At 41.5% G+C, this 22,810-nt stretch overlaps 1 protein-coding gene across 1 annotated transcript in view; it reads left to right on the forward strand.

Moving 5' to 3' along the window:
* PPP1R12A (protein phosphatase 1 regulatory subunit 12A) overlaps positions 1–22,810 on the forward strand; it is a 187,223-nt gene that overhangs the window by 120,707 nt on the left and 43,706 nt on the right. The window contains exons 12-16 of the mRNA XM_019543931.1: positions 4,757–4,972; positions 5,878–5,972; positions 11,966–12,088; positions 16,230–16,397; positions 16,860–17,036. Of these exons, the coding sequence (XP_019399476.1) occupies positions 4,757–4,972; positions 5,878–5,972; positions 11,966–12,088; positions 16,230–16,397; positions 16,860–17,036 (779 nt within the window). The remainder of the gene's footprint in view (positions 1–4,756; positions 4,973–5,877; positions 5,973–11,965; positions 12,089–16,229; positions 16,398–16,859; positions 17,037–22,810) is intronic.

Here is a 22,810-nt window from a genome sequence, read left to right on the forward strand (position 1 = left end):
CCTTTTACTTTTCCCTTTGCACAAGTAATAGGTTTATCTAGGAGTTTCTTCTGAAAGAATCTGTGCCCGTACTGGCTGGTATTGCTGTATTTTAAACTCTTAAGGTTGTATCTTTGTCTCCTTAACATGCTTCCCTCCTTAAGAGATTCATTTTCAAGCTTTTTCAGAATTTAACATTAATTTTTTGAGTGTCTATTTTGTATTCCTTAAGGGACAGAAGAAATGGTCTTGATGTTACATTAATTTTAGGACTAATGCAGCTTTACTGAACTGTAGCCTTAGGTATCACCTTGGTTTAATCCATAGGAGCTGAAAGAGAATGTCTGAAATGAGTATAAACTGATTTTAGCTCTCACTCTTGACCGCAATGTATTTGGGCTGAATGCTGAAGAGTTCTCCAGGGTTTGGAACAGAGGAAGGATTATTTTCCCAATAGTTCTACCTTTAGTCTCGTTATTGGTTGTACCCTGGCTATGTTGATGAAAATTATCAATCAATTTTAGTTTCTCACGCATCTGTCCAATGCCTAGGTCTTTATTATGCAGTGGATCTTAGAACAGATTTGAGGGTGTGCACAAGGTCTGTTCTTTGTGTGCAGGATTAGAGATCTGGCCTTCAGGACTGTAGTGGCAAGAGCGCCCTCCACAGCCTGGGGTGAGAAGTCTATCTTAGTGGACTGTTAGCTTTGAGTCTGAGTTTTTCCTCTCAAAATGTAATGTCCACAGCTTTTAGGAAGCTTCAACCATTGAGGAAGGCTAGGAATTAAGGCTGTCAAATAGTCAACATTATCATGCACAATTTAATGGGTTAATTTCTTGCATTAATTTTTTTAACATGTTAATTATGCACATGGTTTTTGCAGCCCAGGCTCTCCTCCATTGCTATCACCTCTGGCCCCAGGCTGACCAGCCAGGCAGCGGCAGTGCAGAAGAGCTTCAGGGCAGCCTGGGTGCTGTAGGAAGAAGGTGGGGCAGGGGCGGGGTACAGGCACACAAATGCACATGAGCACCTGTAGCATGAACACGGCCAGAAATGCGACCTGGGGGCGTGTAGAGCAGCACGCAGCAGGTAACTCTGTGGAGGGGAAGGGGTGCGTGGGGGGCAGATTGAGGCTCCCACAGTGAGGGAGGGAATGAGGCAGAGGCTGGGATGAATGGGGTCTCAGGGCTGGGTCAGGTCGTCCCTCGCACCCCTGGATGGGCCTTCTGTGGCTCCATCCCACAGCCTGTCCTGGGGCCCCATTCACCCCTGTCCCTGCCCCACTCCTTCCTTCAGCATGGGGGCCTCAATCTACCCCCTCCCTCACCCTTTCCCCTCCACAAACTTAACTTCTGGGCACTGCTCTGCACACCGTCAGGCTGCATTACCGTCGGGTTACCATATTTCCAGTTTCAAAAAAGAGGACACCTGTGAGCAGGGGTTGTAACATGATTGTGAGGTGGGCAGTAATGTGCCCATGCCCTGTCTCTGTCCCTCACTCCCAAGCCACAGTCCTGCTGCTACCCTTCACTCCTGACCTACAGTATCCCACATCCTGCCAAGTCATGCAGGGACCCTCCCCTCCCCAGGCTCCAAACCTTACATGCACACACATCCTCAGCCCCCCCACCCTTTCACAGATTCCCGCCCCCCCCACACACACACACACACCCCCACATACCCCCAACCATACAAAGCATCTGCATAATTTTGAGTTTTTAGCTGTGTGATTAAAATCATGATTAATTGTGACTAATTTTTTTTAATCACACAGCTAATCACGATAAAAAATTTTAATCATTTGACAGCCCTACTAGGAATAAACCTTTAGGTCAGTGCCTTAAAAATTGTTGATATTCTCTGACTATAAAGACCAAAGCTGTGTTTAACATAGGCACACCTCTTCCAATGACCATGAAGTGCTGGTGCTGTTCTGGCTTTTTCAGAGTTGATATGCTTAACGCTAGTTCTTGAATTACAGATGCAATACCTGCTTTAATCAATATGGTATGCCTTTCCGCCAAACTACAAATATGTAGTGAGAGATGGAGGGAAATCTTAAATCTAATCTTGTTCAGGGACTGAGACATGTAGTTATATCACTTACTCTGAACAAGTTAGGACAAGTGACCTGTTGCTGAAAAATATGAAATGTGGTTATGTTATGGTTCTGCCATCTTGCTTTTGATGGTGGATAATAGGGAATGTATGACAGAAGATTAAGTCCTCCTAGATATTTCATGTTCCTTTGATCTTCCCTTAAAGAGTGCCACCACTGGGGACAGGACACAGGGCTTGATGGACCATTGATCTGACCCAGTGTGACCCTATTCTTATACACAGGCAGGTCTGGAGTAAATTAAACATTTTTAGAAGATACAAAGAACCTACATTTTATAAACTGCTTACTACTGATTCCTGATGTGAGAAGAGTGGTAGAATGCAGAACTGAAATGAGCCGGTATAGATGGAGATTGAAAGGATTTAAATTTGTGAAAGGCTTTTGAGAAAGTAAAAGGGATTATCCCCACTGAAAGAAAAAAAACTTTTTAGTTTGGTATCAATTATCAATTGCCATATCTACGGACATTTTAATGTGCATTTTACTACCCAGTAACTACGATTCTTTGAGAGATTCATTTTCAGTTGACACGATGGGTGCATTACTCATGGTGGCCATTCTGACCGACTTAAATACTGTCCAACTTTCACATCTCACCTCAACAAATTTTGCTGTCTTTTTGCTTCAAGCTCCAAACTTGCAACAACATCTCTAGGCTTCATTGCTTTGACACCCACCCTAATATCTCTCTTACATTGTTAACTGAAGATATCCCTAATAAATACAGACCCTTTTGACCAACGTTTCATAACCCATGGGTCACAAGAGTATGTGAAAGGGTCATGAATAAACTTTAAAAAAATGGCATCTCCTTTAAGGAGAAAAAAATGGGGAAACCATGGCTTTTTCCTTGCAGGCAGACAGAGTTCCAGGGGTTGCAAGGGGTTGTTTAGGGCTCCCCATGCCCCACACACCCCGACCCCCTGCCCCCCATGCTGGGGGGACGGGCCTAGGGAAAGGGGGCAGCAGATTGGGAGTGAGGGGCACTGGCCGTCAATGTTTACAAATGGGTCCTAGTACAAAAAAGGTTGAAAATCGCTGCTTTATACTGTGTCCGTCAACTGCCACAAGGCTCTGAAAACTTTAACTACTTAATGGCGTTAGGATGCAGTTTTTTGCTCTAGATCTGAGGGATTAGGATAATCCTAATGCCGTGGTATACAGCTGGAACAGTAGATCTGGGAGCAGGGTGAGGAGGGTCTGGCCACATCCCCTCTTCAGCCGTTCTGTGTGTGCAGGATGAGTTCTGAGCTTACTGCCTAGTTAGTGCAGGTGCTTGTGAGCACTGGTCTGAGCTCCTACTTTTTATATAGTACCAGGTCTCAGGGCGCGAGTGCTTTTACCAGTCATATCCTCCTTTCCCCTCATGCTGAATTCAGCAGGAGAGTGGGTGTGAACAGCAGCAGCGTTCATCCCTTGAGTCTGAAGTCATATGAAAGGAGGGTGGCACCAAAAGGTGCCTCTTCCCTGATCAACTGTGTGGGGCCACTGATAAACTCCAGCTGATTTGGGTAGTGTCCTTGAAGTTGCAAGCTGCAACAAATAGCAGGAGCATCTCAACAGTCCTTGTGCAGCTGTTTGCAGAAGGGCTTGTCTTTCATTCAGCAATCTTATATGAACAAAGTGGGTTACAAACTACTTGGGTACAAATGTTCCAGCCTCTTCTGTATAAAGCATGGCACATGTTTTGCTGTAATTTCAGTACCATAGATCAAGTGAACTTTCTTGAAATGTACGCTCCCAGTATGTTGCACTTTGATAACATAATAGATTATAGATATCTATATCAAGATTTATTTCTGAAATGGTAAATGTTCACTCTGCACCTACCCAGAGTAGGTTTAAACTATCCCAGTTGCCAATAGCATGTTGGTTGGATCTCAACCATCAAGTACATCCCTAGGATCCTGATAGGCTTGTGTAGTACATGGACTGCAGTGACACTGATCGTATCTTGGTAATGAAGCTACTTCAGGTACATCTGCATGAGCAGATAGCATTAAAGTTATTAAAGGTATTAAAATGTTTTCTTCTCTTAAATATTTTGTGGTCTTTAACGATGAGCAGCGTACATGAACAAGGACTCAAATGTGTGACTTTAAAACAACTTCCCTCCCCCGCCATTTCCATTCTTTCATTCTTTATCTTTGTCTTGTCTTAATTGGCTTTAGTATGATTTCATTCCTCCTATCATGCCTGTGGTGGAGTCAATAGATCCTACATCATGGAGGCAGGGCTTGCGAAAAACTGGCATTGTTCTTGTGCCCAGTAAGGGTGAAAAGTCTATGGTGAGACTTTGGTGTGCACAAGATTTTGTTTTCAGGTTGCAAAATAACATATTTAATCAAACTGTTCATACCAGATTGCATGATTTTAAATGGTGTGTAAATTTTTGTTTGCCCCATTATCACAATGTGTGTTAAAGTGTGGATTTTTAAAGCTAACTGTTAGAAAATGTTGTATTCCTTTTACCAGCTATTTATTTGTCATTAACGTACCCAGGAGGTGTGTAAGCTGTTTCATTCCTCCCTCTCTCCCCCACAATTTTTTGTACATTTACTGAAAATAGCATATTTTGCACTGTGTGTTGAATGAAATATCAGAGTTAGTGTGGATTAAGGGTCTTAAACTTGTATGTCTTTTTTTCACCTTTAGTTTCCAACTTCAACGACCAAAGTTTCTCCAAAAGAGGAAGAGAGAAAAGATGAATCTCCTGCTTCCTGGAGGTTAGGTCTTCGGAAGACTGGTAGTTATGGTGCACTTGCAGAGATTACAGCTTCCAAAGAAGCTCAGAAAGAAAAGGACTCCACAGGTGTCATGCGTTCAGCTTCAAGCCCCAGGCTCTCCTCTTCATTAGACAACAAAGAAAAGGTAATCAATTTTCAGAGTATAAAACATTTGAAAATACCCACTGATACAGTTAGTGTAAATGTTAATTATGATGTCAGTTGAATGTAATATGCAGTCCTAAAGATTACCTCATTACAGCAGTTACAGTGCTTTTAATCTTTAAAAATTAAAGGCATTGAATTGATGCATGAAGCTACAGTTACAGCTAGGAGTTAGAGCTGCTTCAGAACTGCAAGTTTTGAGCCACCTTTGGAAAGGGAGGGCATACATCTCAACCCATGCAAAACAGTTTATCTGGTCCCAAGGCTTGCACTGTGATGGTTTCTGTCCCTTACATACGGGTACTGTAAGTGAAGTCAAAAGGGAAGCTTTTTATACCCCCTCATTCACCTATTCTTGGGAGCATAATGAAACCGTGAAGTATTGTGCCAAAATAGTTGCGTAGCTTGTTTGGGTATTTGAGCAACTAATTATTTTGTCCCTTCTGGGTTTCTTAAGTCCAGTCATTCCCTTTTCAAGTACTTATGTCTTCTGGCACAGAGTGCTGATTTAAATATGTTTACAGATTTATGAAAAACACCATACCACTATAGTGTGTAAAGACATATAGTTGGCCATTGCTATTTTAAACCCAACCTTTTTGGAGTCCCAATAACAGAAAATCAAATGCTGCAGAAAATTAAGACTATTAGATGCTTTGAAGAGTTTGCTGGTCTCGCAGTGGTGCTTTGCTATTCTTAACCTCTGATTGGAGCCAATTCCACAGTTTAACCTGGAAAAATCTAACTGGAATTGGCCTAAAAAAATTCTCAACGGATGGCACTATAATTAGCAGCTGTTTAACAAACTTTATTTTCACTTTTAACATCACTTGCGACCATCTACACAGCTATTTTTCACTCCTAAAAAATATTTGTCTTTTGCAGGAGAAGGATGGTAAAGGAACTAGACTTGCATATGTTGCACCTACAATACCAAGGCGATTGGCCAGTACATCTGACATAGATGAGAAAGAGAACAGGTGACTCTCAAATTATAACTTGTGTATAAATATACATACAGTTTTACTTCAAAATTTCTTAGAAACTGGTCCCTGGATTTCTGAGAGAGAAGTCTAGCCAAACTTAATGCAAAAAAGTTCTGGGTTGTTCAGTCCAAAGCGTTTCTGTCCCTTCTAGTCTTTCAGATGGGTAACATTGCAGTTACAAGAATGCTGCTGTTTTATAGCCTCAGAACAGAATATCAGTAAATGACAGCATATTCCTTTCTTAAAAAGCAATGGACAGACGCCTTTTGGGGAAAACTTGAAGATTTACACTACCAAGAGTGTAATCTTGTCTTGCACAAGTAAAAGTAGTATCTACCATATTTAATCAAATATAAGATGACCTTGAATATAAGCCAACCCTCCAATAATTCAATTCCATATCCAGAAAATTTGTTATAACTTTCTTGGGTATACAATCTAATTTTTGGAAATTTGCCTTGAATTTGTCCCCCTTCTGCTGCTACAGTGGGGAAAATAAATCTGGGGAGTCAGGTCTCCCTCTGTTCCCCCAACTTACTGTTAGACCCTAATCTCCCTAGGCACATGGAAGTAAGATGCAGATTTAAAAACGCAGAGTGCATCTACACATGCACTTTACTGTGGAGTTGACTAATTAGCTCCCCAGTAAAGTGTCCCTGTCTACAGGTGTACTAGTATTCAGGCACAGTAAATTAACTAACTGTGCCATGGGACAGTACTATCTTACAGCAGAGTAATTATGTGCACTCACACACATGTGTAGATGGTAACAAGGGTGCTGAAGTGCTGAGGCTGCCTGGTGCCTGCACATTAGCACCCTTGTATCCCTGCCAGCCCCTCTGCCAACTGATATTGCCACTTGGAGCCTGAGGTTCACTCCCCAGGCTCTCTGCCAACCTGGGGCTGCACTGCCCCAGCTCAAACTGCTGCAGTCCCAAGCAGACATGCAGACACTGCACCTGGGAGGAGCTAATTCTGGCTGAATTTGCATCGGAGTTTATCACATCACCTTAATGACATATGTAGATGCAGCCACTGACTATGAAATAAACGTATCTGTAGTAAATTACATATAGTAAAATTACTGTGGGTACCCATAGACCTAATTCATGCAGAATTTATGCATTTTTGCGTATTTTGAAACTGCCGCAAGTTTTAGCACAGGTACTCCATAAACACACTTTTAAGAAGCACTTTTATACCTACTTGTATATAATACAAAACCAAAAGACTTGTGATTTGCCATATAGTTCACTGAGCTTGGCCCCACCAGTCAACTGCCTTTCAATACATGGTGACTCCACAGCTCAGCACTGCTCAGTATGTGTATTCCAGAATGTCTCTTCCCCCCACCTTCCCAGAAAGGATCCATGTGCTAGTTAGCCCCCCACTCATGGCTGAAACCAGGTGTTCTTATTACAAGTCTTGGGATCCTCCTGAAATTTATATGCAGATGATGTGCAAGGCAGGCTAGTCCAGCTCTACTTCATGGAGGTCAGAGCCATCATGTGCCACATGCTGAGAGAGGGAGGAGTGGCAGAAAGACTATGGGTGAAATGTTTGGAGCCCTGTTTAATGTTTGCCAGACATTTAAGGCAGGTGAAGAAACAGAAATATTGGAAATGGGAAAGAAAGGTTCAGCTCCACTTCCTCTGGGAGTGAAGAGGAAGTTGAAATGTATTCATTGTAGTGGCTCACCATGACTTGTAATTGGCACTGGGGAGAAGGACTGTGTGCAGTGGGTAATACCATATATCTTATTCAGATATAGGAGCTGTACTAACCTGTTCTAGTGGTAAGTTCCCATCAGTATGTTTGCCTAATATAGTTCATGTGTTTTATAATCATACTCAGTGCATGAATCAACTTTTGTAGGTGGTTTTACTTACTGAGCACATGCTGCTTTTGACAGCAGTTCAATGATGGGCTGTGTATTTAATGAGGTTTCATCTTTTGTGAATGTAAGATGAGGAGATTTTTTTCCCCTGTGCTGATTGGGTAAAAAAAATCTTGTCTTGTATTTGAGTAAATATGGTATATTTCAGCAGTTAACAGTGCCAGAAATAACTTGTTAAATATGGTACTCGGGCAAGATGAGTTTCAAAGTTGACTTTTCATGCCACGGATGCAGATGTGATGATTCATGCCCATACTAGCATAATATCACTACAGCTGCAGTCTTGCTCATAGTTGCTGCTGATATGGCTACTGATTTTGCCTGTGCAAGTGCTTTTGCCTTATTTTTTCACTCCCAGATTAACAGTAGCAGACTCCAAAGGAGTAATGTCCTGTTTGTGAAGTTACCTGAGTGTACATTCAGCTTAGAGAGTCTCATTTTTTTTCCAGTGGGAGGTGGGCTTCAAATTTACCCAGAAAATATTTATTACCTTCAGATTTTTTTGCCACTTTGCAAAAAATTCTTAAGGGTATCAATTTATGCATCTAGAAGGTTAATCATGTGGGCATTGCTTTCAAGGTTGTCATGCCTATACAAATATTTAACAATGTTATCAAATGTTTTTGTTCGGTAATATTGAAACAGTGGCCATGTCTACGTGAGCAGCAGACTGCATAGTCACTTAGTATGTGCGTAAGCATCCCCCCATGGGTTTTTTTTCAGAGGCTACTACACTACAGTAGCAGTGAGCTCGTTACTAATGCACAGTATCATTGCATCATGGATAGTGTCTGCCAACGCTACTGTGCAGTAGTGTCTCAAGTAGATGCGCCCAGTAGTTACCAAAACCCCTTAAATTATAATGATATAAACAATTTTATTGCTGGCACAGGTACTTTCTCTTTCCTTGCATTTGATCTGATCAGCTTAATAGATTCTGATCTTTTTCCACCAATGTAAAATTAGGGTGGTATATTCTGTCTTCATTTTGAAAGGATCATGTGTGGCAGAATATATGGGTCCAGCTCTTCTGGGATTCTATTTTTGCAGACAATTTTAGAAGACAGAATTTTACAGCCAACCAGACAATCTAAAAAACTTAACTTGCCTTATAAAAACTTTTATTGGGGTTGCCTTGCCTGCAATTAGAGCCTGCATTCTTGACTCTGTTTAAAGTCTTAGTAATTCGTTTCCATTTAGCTCTCTCTTCTCTTTAGTCTAGAAGGCCAAGCATAAAAGGAATACTATCTTTTTTGTAGTTTAGTCTTCAAACACTTTGTGCTGTGCCTGAAAATTCTGTTTTCATTCTTTTTATGATATCCTCTCCCACGTATTGCTTGCACATCATTGCCCTTTTTCAGCCCAAGCAAAAAAAAGAAAAATATTTAGAACAATTATCTGCAAAGGTATTTCACTCCTGAGTCTCTGGCTTCTATCTCCCAAGAGAATAGAATCCTAATTCAAGAGCTGCAGGATCCTCCAAAGTAGCGGAGGTTAGACGCCAAGGCCCTTCCAGGTCCTCAATCTGTGACTACTAATTTTTTTAGTCTTTTTCGTTTAATTTGAGTTAAACTTTTGGGTGCTTAAAAGTTTCACTTAGTGTTTGGTGCACTTGCCCAGCTCTTTTTTCCTTGCACTGTCTTCCACAGTCACTTGTCCACTTTGTTTGAAGATCCTCAATGTTGCAGCTGATAAATCAAGCAAAACTCTGGCTTGCATCCATAGATGCTTCTTAATCAAATCTCAGGATGTCATCCTTTCACTGTACTGGACCTTGGTCAGGCTGCAGCTGGAGTTCTGCATCCAATTCTGGGCTCCACAATTAAAAAAGGATGTGGAGAAGCTTGCGAGAGTCCAGAGGAGAGCCATGCACATGATCAGAGGGCAAGAGAACAGGCCTTATGAAGAGAGGCTGAGAGCCATGGGACTCTTCAGCCTGGAAAAGCGCAGGCTCAGGGGGCACCTGGTGGCTGCCTATAAGTACTTAAGGGGTGTACATCAGGTTATGGGGGAACACCTGTTCACCAGAGTGCCCCAAGGGATGACAAGGTCAAACGGTCACAAACTCCAAGACCATTTCAGGCTGGATATAAGGAAAAACTTCTTTCCTGTCCAAGCCCCCAAGGTGTGGAACAGACTGCCTCCAGAGGTGGTGCAAGCACCTTCTGTGGACTCCTTTTAAGAGACATCTGGACATTTATCTTGCTGGGATCCTTTGACCCCAGCTGACTTCCTGCCCCTGGGGCAGGCGGCTGGACTCGATCTTCCAAGATCCCTTCCAGCCCTAATGTCTATGAAATCCTTGGATTAATGTGTGGAACACACTAAAGGCCTCAAGAAGGCCACCTAAGTATTTGCCCCAATGAAATCATTGGAAAGACCATATCTAAATGGTTCTCTAATTGTACATCTCTTTCTATTAGCTGAAAAGCCTGCGCTTGAAAGGTCATGTCGCTACTTATAATATCAAGTGGTTTCTACTGAAATGGAAGGTTTCGGTTTACAACATGCAGAAGGCAAACACATGACTTTTCTTACATTTTTAAAGCGCTGTTGCTTAAATTCAGTCTCTGGATGGCAGAATCTGTTTTGAAAAAGGAGCATTTAAGCTATCTTTCTCCCTTCAACTTTGTTTTCTTTTTGGAGCATCTCTTATTTGAGTTGGCCAGTTCTTGAAAAGCTTTTATTTTTTTTTAAGGACATGTGGCTGAAGCTGTTTAGGCTTCCTATCCTTTGGAGGTATGGCATTCTTCCTTTCATGCTGAAATCACTTAGTTACTATTGGTTTGTTTTTAACAATGTTTGTCTTTTTATTTTGATTTTATTCTTTGAGACTTCACCCAGAACAAGCCTCCTGCATTGATTTAATCTTGACAGAGAGAAATATTTCGTTGTAATTTATAATCTGGACTCGCTGTACAGCCCAAGGGGACCAAATTCTGCTTCAGTTTTCATTTATTCTGTATCGGAGCATCAGACATAAAGACTGAGGCCTGGATCCAGTCCGTGGTGCTGCTTCATCTAGCCTGGTGGTCTACCCTGGGGGGATGGGGTGGCCTGTCACAGAATCTGGGACTTCTAGGCCCTGGTGGACAGGGCCATCAGTGGCAGGATGACAAGCGAGGGCATTAAGAATAGGGCAGTTTATATCTCTCTTGAGCATCAGGAGCTGTACCTTTAGCTGATGTGGTTTACATTCTTAAGGTTCTATACAACAACATAAGAGCTAAAAAAGTTTTTTAAAGAGGAAAAAAATACCATTTTGTAGTAAGAAGTGAGTGATTTTTAGGGATAAATTCTGTCATGGGGAATGTGAGGTACCTAGTGTATCATTTCCAGATGTCATTTTCTCTCCTTCCCCCACTTTCTCTACACTTCTACTTGTTCTTAGCTCAAAGTTGATGGATTTTTTTTCAATTTTTTCTCAATTTTTTAAAATTTTTTTTATTTTATACTTTGTTGAAATGTATCTGTTCTTTTTTCCCATAGTAAAGTTATTTTTGCAGTTGGCTTGCTTTGGTGGAGTTCTTGCTTCCTACAAACTGCTGGAACTACCTAGGAACTAAAGTAGTTGTAGGTTACAGTACAGATTAGGCCTCTAAAGTAGCTTTTGTGGGTCATGTTGCATACTATTCTGGGCTTTCACTACCTGACAAGCAGCTTTTGAGCTAGGAAATTACTGTCAGGAATGAGAGATGCTGTGAGACTAGTTCTTTAGTAGAGTTACTAGTTCTCTGTTTCACACTCCTGAATATCAGTATTAGAGATTCTTGCTCTTGTCAGTGATGTCAGCATATACATGCTGATTATTAATGAGATAATCATGGATTCTTTTCACTCCCCTAGATTCCTTCAATCTTTTTTTTTTTTTTTGGTGTTCAGTCATAACATGGCTGGACATTAGTACTTTATGTATAGAACGTTTCAGAATGCCTAATTATATTGAATTCCTTTATTCATGTCTTTACCTTTTCAGGTAATTCTTGCATCCCAATTCTCTTCTTTTTCTTTCTAGTGTTTAGCGTTCTCCAAAGAAACTAACAAAACTATTTTTAACGTAAATGTTTGCAAAAATGCAATCTTTTTACAGGGACTCATCTGCTAGCTCAATACGTAGTAGTGGTTCTTACACGAGAAGAAAATGGGAAGATGATGTCAAGAAGAACACTTTGAATGAAGGCCCTACATCACAGAATGCAAGTTATCAAAGAAGGTATGGCAATCTTTGGGTGGAATTTTCAATAAGATAAGTATGTGGGTTAACTTTGGCCTGAGGCACTGCAATTACCAGTACGCTATATAGGCAGTTTTACATTTGTAGTTTCATAGCCTGTGATAACAAAGCTGATGCTACTAGTGAAGAAATAGAAGTTAAAACAACTTTGCCAGGTGTGCATTGAGACTTATTTTATTTATTAAAAGAATGAATGTTGCTTGTTTTATAGGCTGACTACTAATTTGTATAGACTTACAAATCTATTTGAGGTGGACAGTGCAAAGTAGGAGTGATAGTAAATAATGCATTTGAGATTTGTCTGAAATTTCCCAGTTTTGTTCAACAGCTGAAAGTGACTTTAACTGTTGGAATTAAAAAAGCTTCTGCCTTTTAAGACCTAAGTGGAAAAAATGCCTGTCCCATTATGTGCCTTCTCTCCAAATGTTGACTTGGCAGAGCTTTTGTCCAAGGGAACATGTGCTTTTAAAATTAAGCATTGCTTCAAGCCTCACAGTGTGTAGTCTGTGGGCTTCTTTTCTCAGGATATGGCACTTAGTGATTTTCGTATGACTGATGGTTGATTCTGTTTGAAATATATGTACAGTACCCATTTCACAAAAATCTCAGAAGGGTTCAGAACCTGCAAACTTGGCAATTAGACTCTCAGAGGTCTTCTAGTTCAATCCCATGATTAATTTTACTCTGATCAGTTATTGATGTTGGTGGGACTGTTCTTGGTATTTGAATGTAATACAGCAGTGCTTATCCCCCAGCCAGATCTGGCCCCCAGTGCTGTGTTGTCACACATGCAAGTCTGAAAATTTGGTGTCTGGAAGCAGTGCCTCCCTTTCACACCCCTGGCTGCCAAATTTCAGGATCCTGAGGGAGCCCTACGTTCTGCATGCTAAACTGGTTGCCTGATTTTGGCATGCAAGGCTGGGTAGGGGCAGCATAGGCTCAAATCTGAGCACGGGGGACTAGTGCAGGACCTGAATCTAACGTTTGGAGGCCAGCTGAGGCTCTGCAAGTACCTGGCTGGGCCCAGAGGGCTCGATCCAGCACACAGACTAGCCCTATTCTGCTCATTTGGCTTGTGGGGCTAAAAGCTGGAGCACTGCTGATGTAATGTATAAGTAAAAAGACTTAGCGGTACGCTAAAAGACCTGAACATGCACATGGGGCAGTTTTTTGTGTGCATCACACCCTTTAATTCTTCTCTGTCACTGGATGAGTGGTTCCACAGTATGGAATAATTTGACTACAAGACTTGGAAGACATTTGTGATGTTTTCCTAAAAGCAAATTCCAAAAAATTATAACTTCTTTAAATAACACTGAGCAATCTTTGTTTTAAGACTTGTTATTATTTTGGAGAAATGTTAGTTCAGGTTGCATGAGCAATTTTGTTCCATCTGTTACTGTAGAAATCCTAATTTTCTGTTATTCTTGAAATGGAGTGCCATCAGCTTTTTCTGTATCTTCCTCATATATAGTACTTTGAAATATATCTTCATTCTTGGTGATTTGTTCTTACTGCCAGAAGAGAACATTTTCCAAAGACTTACTTGCAAGGTGGCTGTAGACAGTGAGACTTGTGCTTAAAAATGGGACGTGGGTTCCTTTGTTATTTAGGTTCTCTGAATATTTCACCCACTGTCTAGTACAGGAGTCAGCAACGTATTTGGTCAGAATGCTATAAACATCCACAACTTTGACTTCTAAGATGTTGGCATGCCATGGGTGGATGGTGAGGGAGATGCAAGAGGCCCAATCTTTGTTGTGGCAGCACAGCCCTGGCCTTTTCCCTGCTGTCTGCCCAGAGGTGTGTGTACCAAACAAAATACCGTTGCATGCCATGTTCTGGCACCCATGCTGGGGATTGCCTGCTTCTGGTCTAGTATCTTAACAAGTACTCACTGGTTACATTATGTCTTGGGCATATATCTTTATTAATGTAGTACTTTATTTGTCTAAGACGCCTAACAAATCTAATAAAATTTCAAATTTTTTGGAAATTTGGTGTTCAGTATAAAAGGCCCCTTATCTTCTGTATTACAGGTAGTTTTCGGTAGGGTTTTCTGTCTACTACTAGTGAGCAGATTAATTAACTTATGCAGGGCTTAACACATCCTGTAAGGCATTTTTTTCTGAGCTAAGATGTTTCTTACAATATAATTTAGGACAGGATATAGCTACTGAGGGAGCAGCATTCACTGAACATGGGAAGGGAAAAAGAGTGACATTAAAATATGACTTTGGTACTTGGGCACATACAGACTTAAATTAATACTGTTGTTAGTTTAATTTTTAAAAGGCTGAGTTAATGATTCAACAGAAGAGAGGATACAAGGAAGGGACAAAAATAAATGATGTTTTTTATTATTGGGTCTCCTGACGCAACATGATGCTATGCATATTTATTTAAAGCTGGAAACCTTTTTCTTTTATTACCCATTTTCTCTACTGATCTGGCTGTGGTGGGGATTGTGATGTTTTCCTGGAGCCTGGTTCTTATTATGTCACTTGAACATCCAAGACAATTTTGTGTCCTCAGGGTCAACATGACTTTAAAGCAGTGTGATACTTGTGGCACTTCACAGCAGTCCCAAAACGTTCCTATGTTTTTTTACATCTGCCTTGATCTAGCCTGGCTAGGATCTGAATATGCAAGTTCCATAACAATTGGGAGTTCTCCCAAGCTAAGTGTATTTTAGTTAAGCAATTCTGGCTCCTTCTATTTCCTTTGCATCATTTGGTTAACTTAAAGGGGCAGTAAAAACATAATGGTAATTCCTGTATTGCTGTGGTTTGAGAAATAGTATGTAAATTTCTGAATTTGGCATACATCAGTATACTTCTTTTCTTGTACAAGTTTGTTCTTATAACAGGCTGTTTTATGTGCCATTTTATAATCCTAGCAACAAGAGCCCAGAATTCAGAGTAGTGATGGCAAATTGGTCATCATGTATGCAGTTGTTTTGTAGTTAGTAATGTGGTTAACAATCTGAGCAGTCTGTGCCATTGCTGGTGTTAAATATAGGCATAGAAATATGCCTATGATCATAGCACTTCCAGTCCTATCATGCAGAATTGAAATTACAGAGCCGATTGACATAGTGTAGATATCACTCTCCTCCATTCTCAGAAGAGTGAAGATGGACAGGAAAGGTATTAGGGTAGCATAATAATTGGGATGGTATAGTTGGGGCTGGTCCTGCTTTAAGCAGAGGGTTGGACTAGATGACCACCTGAGGTCCCTCCAACCCAAATTTTTTATGATTCTGATCTTTCTGAGAGAAGAAAATCCAGAGAGCTTTCAAACAAGCGCAACGTATTTTGAAAAAAAGGGAATTTAATTTTGGCCCTGTCAATAAAAGCTGTGCAGCAGCATTCTGCATTTTCTGGAGTCTGTATCATTATGAAGAGCTATAGAGAGGGGTCACAGTGTGAAAATAAGGTGATGGTGGTAAAATAGATGAGGTATTTGGCCACTACCATTCATCCACACGTTGTGGTTAGTGACACCCAGTGGTTCCAGACCTTTCTGAGTAGGAGAATGAATATTCAGTATTAAATGTTATCCGGGTTTTAGCCATATTGGTCTAGAAGAAAAAAACAATCAGGGCTCATGGTAGAGGTGATATCTTTTATTAGACCAACAAGATCGTTGCAAAAAAAAATTCTTTAATTGCAAGAACTGCCTGCCCAGAAGAGCTTTCCATCTATTGACTCCTCTGTGAAATCCTACGAAATACGGACTTTCATTTCTACCCTGGAGAACTTTTAAAATCTATTCTCCGGTGCCTAATGAAGGGCGTTTGCTCCCGGAAGCTGGCAGTTAAAGAATTTTTTTTTACAAAAATCTTGTCGGTCTAATAAAAGAGATCACTAATAAAAGAGATCACTTCTACCATGAGCCCTGATTACAGTATAAAAGGTGACTTCCAGAGGACAGCAGTGGAAGCACAAATAGGATCTCAGTCAAGGAAACTAAAGATGGAATTCTGTTTAAATATGGCTTGATCAGGAGAAGCAGCATTGGCAAGAAGGAACCATAAAGGTAATTTATACCTTTATGGTCTTTTAATGAACAATAAAAGATGCACATGACATATATATTATGTAATTTTCTCCTTCAGTGGCTCCTTTGGTAGAAGACAAGATGACTTGATTAGCTCTAGTGTTCCAACTACTACGGCAGCGCCAACAGTTACCTCTCCAGCTGGGCTTCAGAAACCCCTGCTTACTAGCGCAAACACTACTACAAAGGTTACAACGGGTTCTACTTCAGTAAGCTTACAAAGCAGGTAAGGGCATCAGCACACTTTTTTTTGTTTTTTTGGTCAGGCCTACTGTGTGCTTATGTATGTGCATGCGTTTTTTGTTCAGTAGGTCATGGGGCTGTGGATTTTTTAATTTTCCCATTTTTTTTAACTTACACCATTTGGCTCAAAAACATTGTGAATGGCTTTTGCTATGAAGTGACAGATTTGCATGTCTGGCAAAGAAAGCATTCAAGTCAGAAGGACAAAGAATATATTTTTTAAAACCCCACAAAGGTACAATATTACTTGATTTTTAAATTTCTTCAATCCTGTAGCTCTACATGAGCTTTATATGTTACAGTGGAGACGCATCTCGCGTATGTTTACCTTTTAAAAAAAAAAATCCATTCCTCAAGTTGCATGTTGTTAGCTGTTTAGTAAAGTGCTTTATTTGTTTAGCTGTTTCCTTTTCTCTCTTTTGTGCTGCTGCTTATGATGCTATAGTACCTCAAATCGTTTGTGGGCTGAGGATAGTTCTGAGAAAGAAAAGGACAATGTTCCTACAGCAGTGACCGTTCCTGTTGCACCATCTGTTGTAAATGCTACAGCCACTTCCACAACCGTGACTACGGCTACTTCTGGCACTGTATCCTCAACATCAGAGGTCAGGGAGAGACGGAGGTGTGTAAAGGTTTTGAGAGTACTGTTTTTCTTGTACAGAATTATCTTTTTATTTTTAGAAGAGTGCAGTGGTTAACCATCAATCTGATGGGACTGGAAGAGAACCAGTAATTGTCTATTTATTAAATGTAGTGAAACTTATTAACACATTTCAAATAATTAATCTTCCAAAACCTATCTTGAGAAAAGCTTCCAAAGAATCCTGCAAAAACTCTTGCAGCAATAGACAACGTGGTAATTTTCTGAATTTTCTGTCTTGCTTATGGTGTTTGTGGTGTTTGCATTACAATTTGAAACATGTTACTTGAAAGCTTGTATTTGTATATTTAAATGATTGCTGTGAGAATTGGAAATATGTTCTGATTATAAGTCAGATTTATTTACATGTAGTGGAGTGGCTGATACGGGCTTTAACTGGCATGATATGGGAATGATTTTTTGCCTCCCTGCCCCTCAGAGTGGAGTCATCTGAAGCATCACATGGCTCTCAAGCCATTTGGCTGCAGCCTTACTTGACACATGCGTATTCTAGAAGGAAATATGGTTATGGCAGGCAAAGCAGCTGTCATGGAACCTTCATAAGAATAGATAGCAGCCATATGAAGTTAGTAAAAATGTTGGTACCATCAAAGAGAACCTGTAATTAAAATAATTTGAGTTTTAAGCTGATTACTTTAAACAGTAAAAGTCTGATATGGACTAAAAGGAAAAGAAAATCCAGACTTAAGACTATTATTCAGTCATTCACTCTCACTAACTTGTTTGTGTATTGCATGTACGTTATTAAGTGTAACGTATGCACTACTAGATCTCTGCAACTGGTCCACATACCGTGAATCTCTGTTGTCCCCCAGGTTGTAACATTCAGAGGTAGATGCATTATTGACAGCTTATATCAGTACACCATAAGAGATCTTGGAAATTATCTGAATGAATTGAACTGGAGTACAAATTGAGTTGGAGTAATGACTATATATGCATGAAAATTTGGTACACTGATGATCTGTTTTAAATTTAAGAAGTATTTTTATGCAAAGTACGATCCCCCTCCCCATAAGAACCTGACTTGGGGGCAGCAGAGTAGTCTAGAGCTGGCCTTTTTCATAAGAAGGCAGCACTGCAAGATGGGACAAAAGACCGGAGGGATTGAGTTCAATGTTAGCCCTCTCATCCCTGCTCTTAAACTGGACATAGCTTTTCAGCTGCTCAGCCAGCAACTGTTGCCAGTTTGCGAGTGGCTATGAATGAGTTAGCACTATACTCCATCACTCTTGCTTGCTGCATGAGAGAGACTCCAGTGCTACAAGAGACTCCATTTTGTAGCATTGCCTTCCTATGCTTTTGTTCCAGTGAAGAAAAAACAGCTTCCTTGCTTAAAACATGGACCCCAATTTTGGAAACGACCTTTTCCCCCAAATCAGTGTGTGGTATATGAATAAATATGGTATTCCTGTTTTTTTAATATGAGAAGTTAGTAGGTCCTCATTTAGCCTGCTTAGAAGAATTGGGGGGTGGGGCGGGAAACGTGCTTTGGACCCAGCTTTCCCAACATCTGTATAGATCGGGTACTTTAGTGGGTCTTTTTTGGCACTTTTATATAATAGCTGATCGAATCAACTTACGTAAGTGGCAAAATGCCCTAACAAAGTGCCTGATCTATACGATGCTGCAGAACCAGGTTGAAGGGACGCACTGTTGCTTCCCTTCATCCTGAAGTCCGCCAATGCTGTTACAGATCAAATGTCTGTAAATTTGTATTTGATAACTAAGTCCATTACAAGATATTATAGTGATTTTAGTATACAGTACTATTTTAGGGAAAATTTTAAGAAGAGAAACTGGTTTATTTTTTTTAACCAGTTATGAAAGGATACTAGTGATATAGCAGCTTTTCTGTTCCAGTGTAATAATAGTAACAAACACCACTACAGGTAGGTTCAGCACATTCTACGTCTACTGTGGGCTTGTATATACATTTGGTTTATACTGTTACAGCTCCCTATGTGGACATTCCTACTCTGCTGTAAGAGTACTTTTTAAATTAAGTTAAACTGCTGTGACAAGCTAAAAGTACAGTTGGTCATGTATTCATAACAGTTACATGCAAAGAAAATAAAGTATAAACCAGTGATTGTATATTTGTTACTTTAAAGAGCTTGGTTTCAGAGCTGCAAACAATTATGGGGATCCTGGGTGGTAGTTTTTAGGTGATAAATGCACTGGTACTTCGTCCAGTTATTACTGTGATGTTACAGATGAAAATATGCTTCTTAAAAGCATCTTTAAATACATATTTAGTATTTCCAAACTGAGAACAAGTCAACTTTGAGATGTATTAAAACATTAATTTTTGTAGTGTTTCTAGTGTATTACTCAAAGGCAGAAGGCTCTTAAGAGAGCTAGCTGATAAAACATAACGAACCATATTTTATTTTGTATCCGAGATCAAATGATGTGAAGTCTCCTGTTTTGAAAGGCAACTAACTTGGCCAGTTTTGTCATCCAGAAAGGCTCGTTGCACTTCCTCAAAGGCTACATAGTGTGTGAATAGAACTATATATTCAAGACGAGTTTGGTTTTAGGTTCTTCCAACTTCCAGATGATCTAATGGTTCTAAAACACATTTGATAATCCTAATCAGCTGTTAGTATTACTTAGGAAAACACTGGTAGCTCTGAAATCAAGTACTTATTTTATCTTGTAACAGAAAATTGTTTGTTTAGAGTGTGAATCAGCATTTACCATCATTCTAGACAATTCAGTAAGGGCCAAAGCCAGTTTCTGTGACTGAGACTTTCTGTAACTGAGACTTACAGAAGAACAGACAGAGTGCAGGTTGCATGACTTTTGCCCACTTGGTCCTTGTGTCAGAACAATGCTCTGATTGAGGATGGAGAGACAATGGCTTCATGCAGTGGCCAGCAGCCTTTACAAGCCATGTGGTGGGATAATCTTGTCTGATGCAGGTCTAGTGGCTTCAGTCATGCAGCACCCATGCTGCTGCTGCTTTTCTCCACCTCCCACTCCCCAGCTGTGGCACAACACAGCCGGTGGGGAACTGAGTTCAGGCCAGGCAGTTGGAAGCTGTGTTCATGCTGCTGCTGTTTTCCTTTCCCACTTTGCTTCTGGTTGTGTAGTAGTGCTGCCCAGTCCTGGTGCAGCTCTTTACTGGCTGGAAGTGGAAGGAGGGGAGAAGTGGTAGTGGTGGGTGCAAGCTTCTAGCTGCCCAGCCCCTGCGTAGGCTCTACAGGCTGGATCAAGTGGCTTTGGGTTAGATCCAGTCAGTAAGCTGTATGGTGTCAACCCCTGGTGTAGTGCCATTTTCTACTTGTTTCCTCTGCCTAAGGGTCTAGAGGTCTTATTCAGTCATCTATCACAGTAGCCTTGAAGGCGCAACTAATTTGTAGTAAGCTCGGAACAGGGTCTGTGAGCTATGCTGTCAGTCCAGAATAGCAGGGTGACAAGAATGTCCCTAGAAAGTCATCTGCACCCAGGGTGTACTGGTAAATGTGGCACAGGATCTGGTAAACATGGCACAGTTACACTTGGAGAGAGGACTTCCCTGCATTGCAGAGATTCTCTTGGGGAGTTTTAAAACTTTTATATGATCAGAGATGGTATAAGTGAAAAGAGGATGTATATAAATAGGTTCCTCTGTCTTCAGGATTCCCTACATGATTGTTACTATGGGCTGTGCGAATAGGGAAGTATTCGATTCAGCCAATTCGGAGGACAGTGATTTGATTTGGAGGTTCAGATCACTGTCCCGAATCAATTCAGCCGAATCGGCTTCAGGAGATTCCGCGCTGATTCGGATCAGTCAGGGAGTGGCAGGCCTGGTGGGTGGCTGCAGGTTCTCCCACGGCTCCTCCGGCTGTGCCTGCCTCTCCTTGGCCTGGGGGAGCTGTGGAAGAACCCCCCATGGCTGCACTGTCCAGCCCCAGCCTCCTGGCACTTTAAGAAAACGAAAAATGCCCCAGCCCCCCCATGCAGCTCGCAGACATCATGCAGTATACTGCACCCATACCATAGAGCAGCTGCCACGTGGGTGCCAAGCAGGGGTTGGGAGGGCAATTGCCACTGCCCCATACTGCATGGGGGGGGGGCTCTACCATGAGTGCCCAGGGGCCCCAATTGCCGCCGCTGCCATGGGTAAGTGTGGGGCTTTTTAAAAATTTTTTTGTAAGTGCTGGGAGGCTGGGCCAGGTGGCGGGGTGGGGCCAGGCAGAGCAGCCATGGGGCTTCTTGCCCCGCTCCTCTGGCTGTGCCTGCCCTTGGCCCAGCAGGCGGAGCTGCAGGGGCTATGTCCTGCTGCCGCTTGCCCAGCTGGTGTTGGGGGCATAATGCAGGTGTGGCTCACTCTGGGCAGCAGCAGGGCAGAGCCTCCACTCCCAGCACTGCCATGCCTGCATCAAGCCTGCGAGCTGGGGCTCTGCCCTGCTGCTGCTTGCCAGCCAGTGCAGGGGAAGCAGGATGCAGGATGTGAGCGTGGTAGCACTGGGAGCAGGGACTCTGCCCTGCTGCCACTTCCCCCTTCTGTTTTGGAGCAAGCCGCATCTGCATCCCGCCCTCCCCATCCCTGCGCCTCAGCTGGACAAGCGGCAGCAGGGCAGAGCTCCTGCTCCCAATGCTGCTGCACCCACATTCCACCCCCGCCCCCCTCCCCAAGTTAACGCGCCCTCCTGCCCTGGCTGGGCAGCTTGCCCCATCCCGTTCCTCCCTCCCCCCCCATGTCCCTTCCCTGTCCCCCAACCCCAACAGACTTACCAGCTGGAGGCAGCTGTTAGCCTGTTTAGTCTGTGGCTGAATCTCCGAAGTGGCCGAATATTTTCTGAAGCTTTTCTGAATCAATTCAGATGCTTCAAATTGATTTGGAGCTTTTACTTAGTCACCTGATTTGACTTAATTCAGATTCAGAGATTCAGTCCCTGAATCGGACCAAATCTCCTTCAAATCTAATTGACTACCAAAGCGTCTCACAGCCCTAGTACTTATGGCTCTGTTTCCACACATTGCTCTGTCCTTGCTATAGAAAACCTGGACTATCCAAACATAAGTGTTGCTCCTTGGTTTCACAATTTGCCCTTCAGGTCTGAAAACTAAAGGCTCAGAATTAAAAATGCATCTTTATTTGAGAGAGAACTCAAATTTATACATGGGGCTGTATCTTTTAAAAGAACGCTGAAAACTTAAATCTTTCTTTTTCCTTTGTGGTTTCATAGCGTACTTCTGGCTAGCCTGTATTTAAAAAAACACAAAACAAACGAAAACAGGCACAAAAGAAACCAACAAGTATGCTGTAAGTTTTTACGTCTTTTTTTTGTAGGGATGATCATTGGCCAGTGCAACAGAATGTTCAGTTCTGATTTGCCTTGCAACATGGCTAAAAGCGTATTAGTTGGAAGCTCATTTTGCTGGATGTTGGTATAATTCATTGCTTTTATAAAAAATAATCATGAACTGTGATAGTATTGAAAAGTGGCTATTCAGTAGTTGTTATAATTAAAGTAGACTATAGTCTTGGGAGCAGTGAAGTCCTGTGAAACTGCTTTGCTTGCTAATGGTGCTACTACAGTATGTGCTAAATTTTGGTTTTCCAGATGCATTTACTGAGTAGTCATCTACTTCAGTTTTTATATTCTGACAAGAGAGTACTAGGTATGCTAGTGCTTTTCCTGTTATAGCCACATATTTAGCTTTTTTAACATATAAAATGTATGTCAAGTGCTGTCAACCTGAACCTGTTGTTTGCTTGTAATGTAAGATTTGCTGAG

Source organism: Crocodylus porosus, unplaced genomic scaffold (genome assembly GCF_001723895.1).
Source record: "Crocodylus porosus isolate Cpor-Errol unplaced genomic scaffold, CroPor_comp1, whole genome shotgun sequence".
NCBI classification, from domain to species: Eukaryota; Metazoa; Chordata; order Crocodylia; family Crocodylidae; genus Crocodylus; species Crocodylus porosus.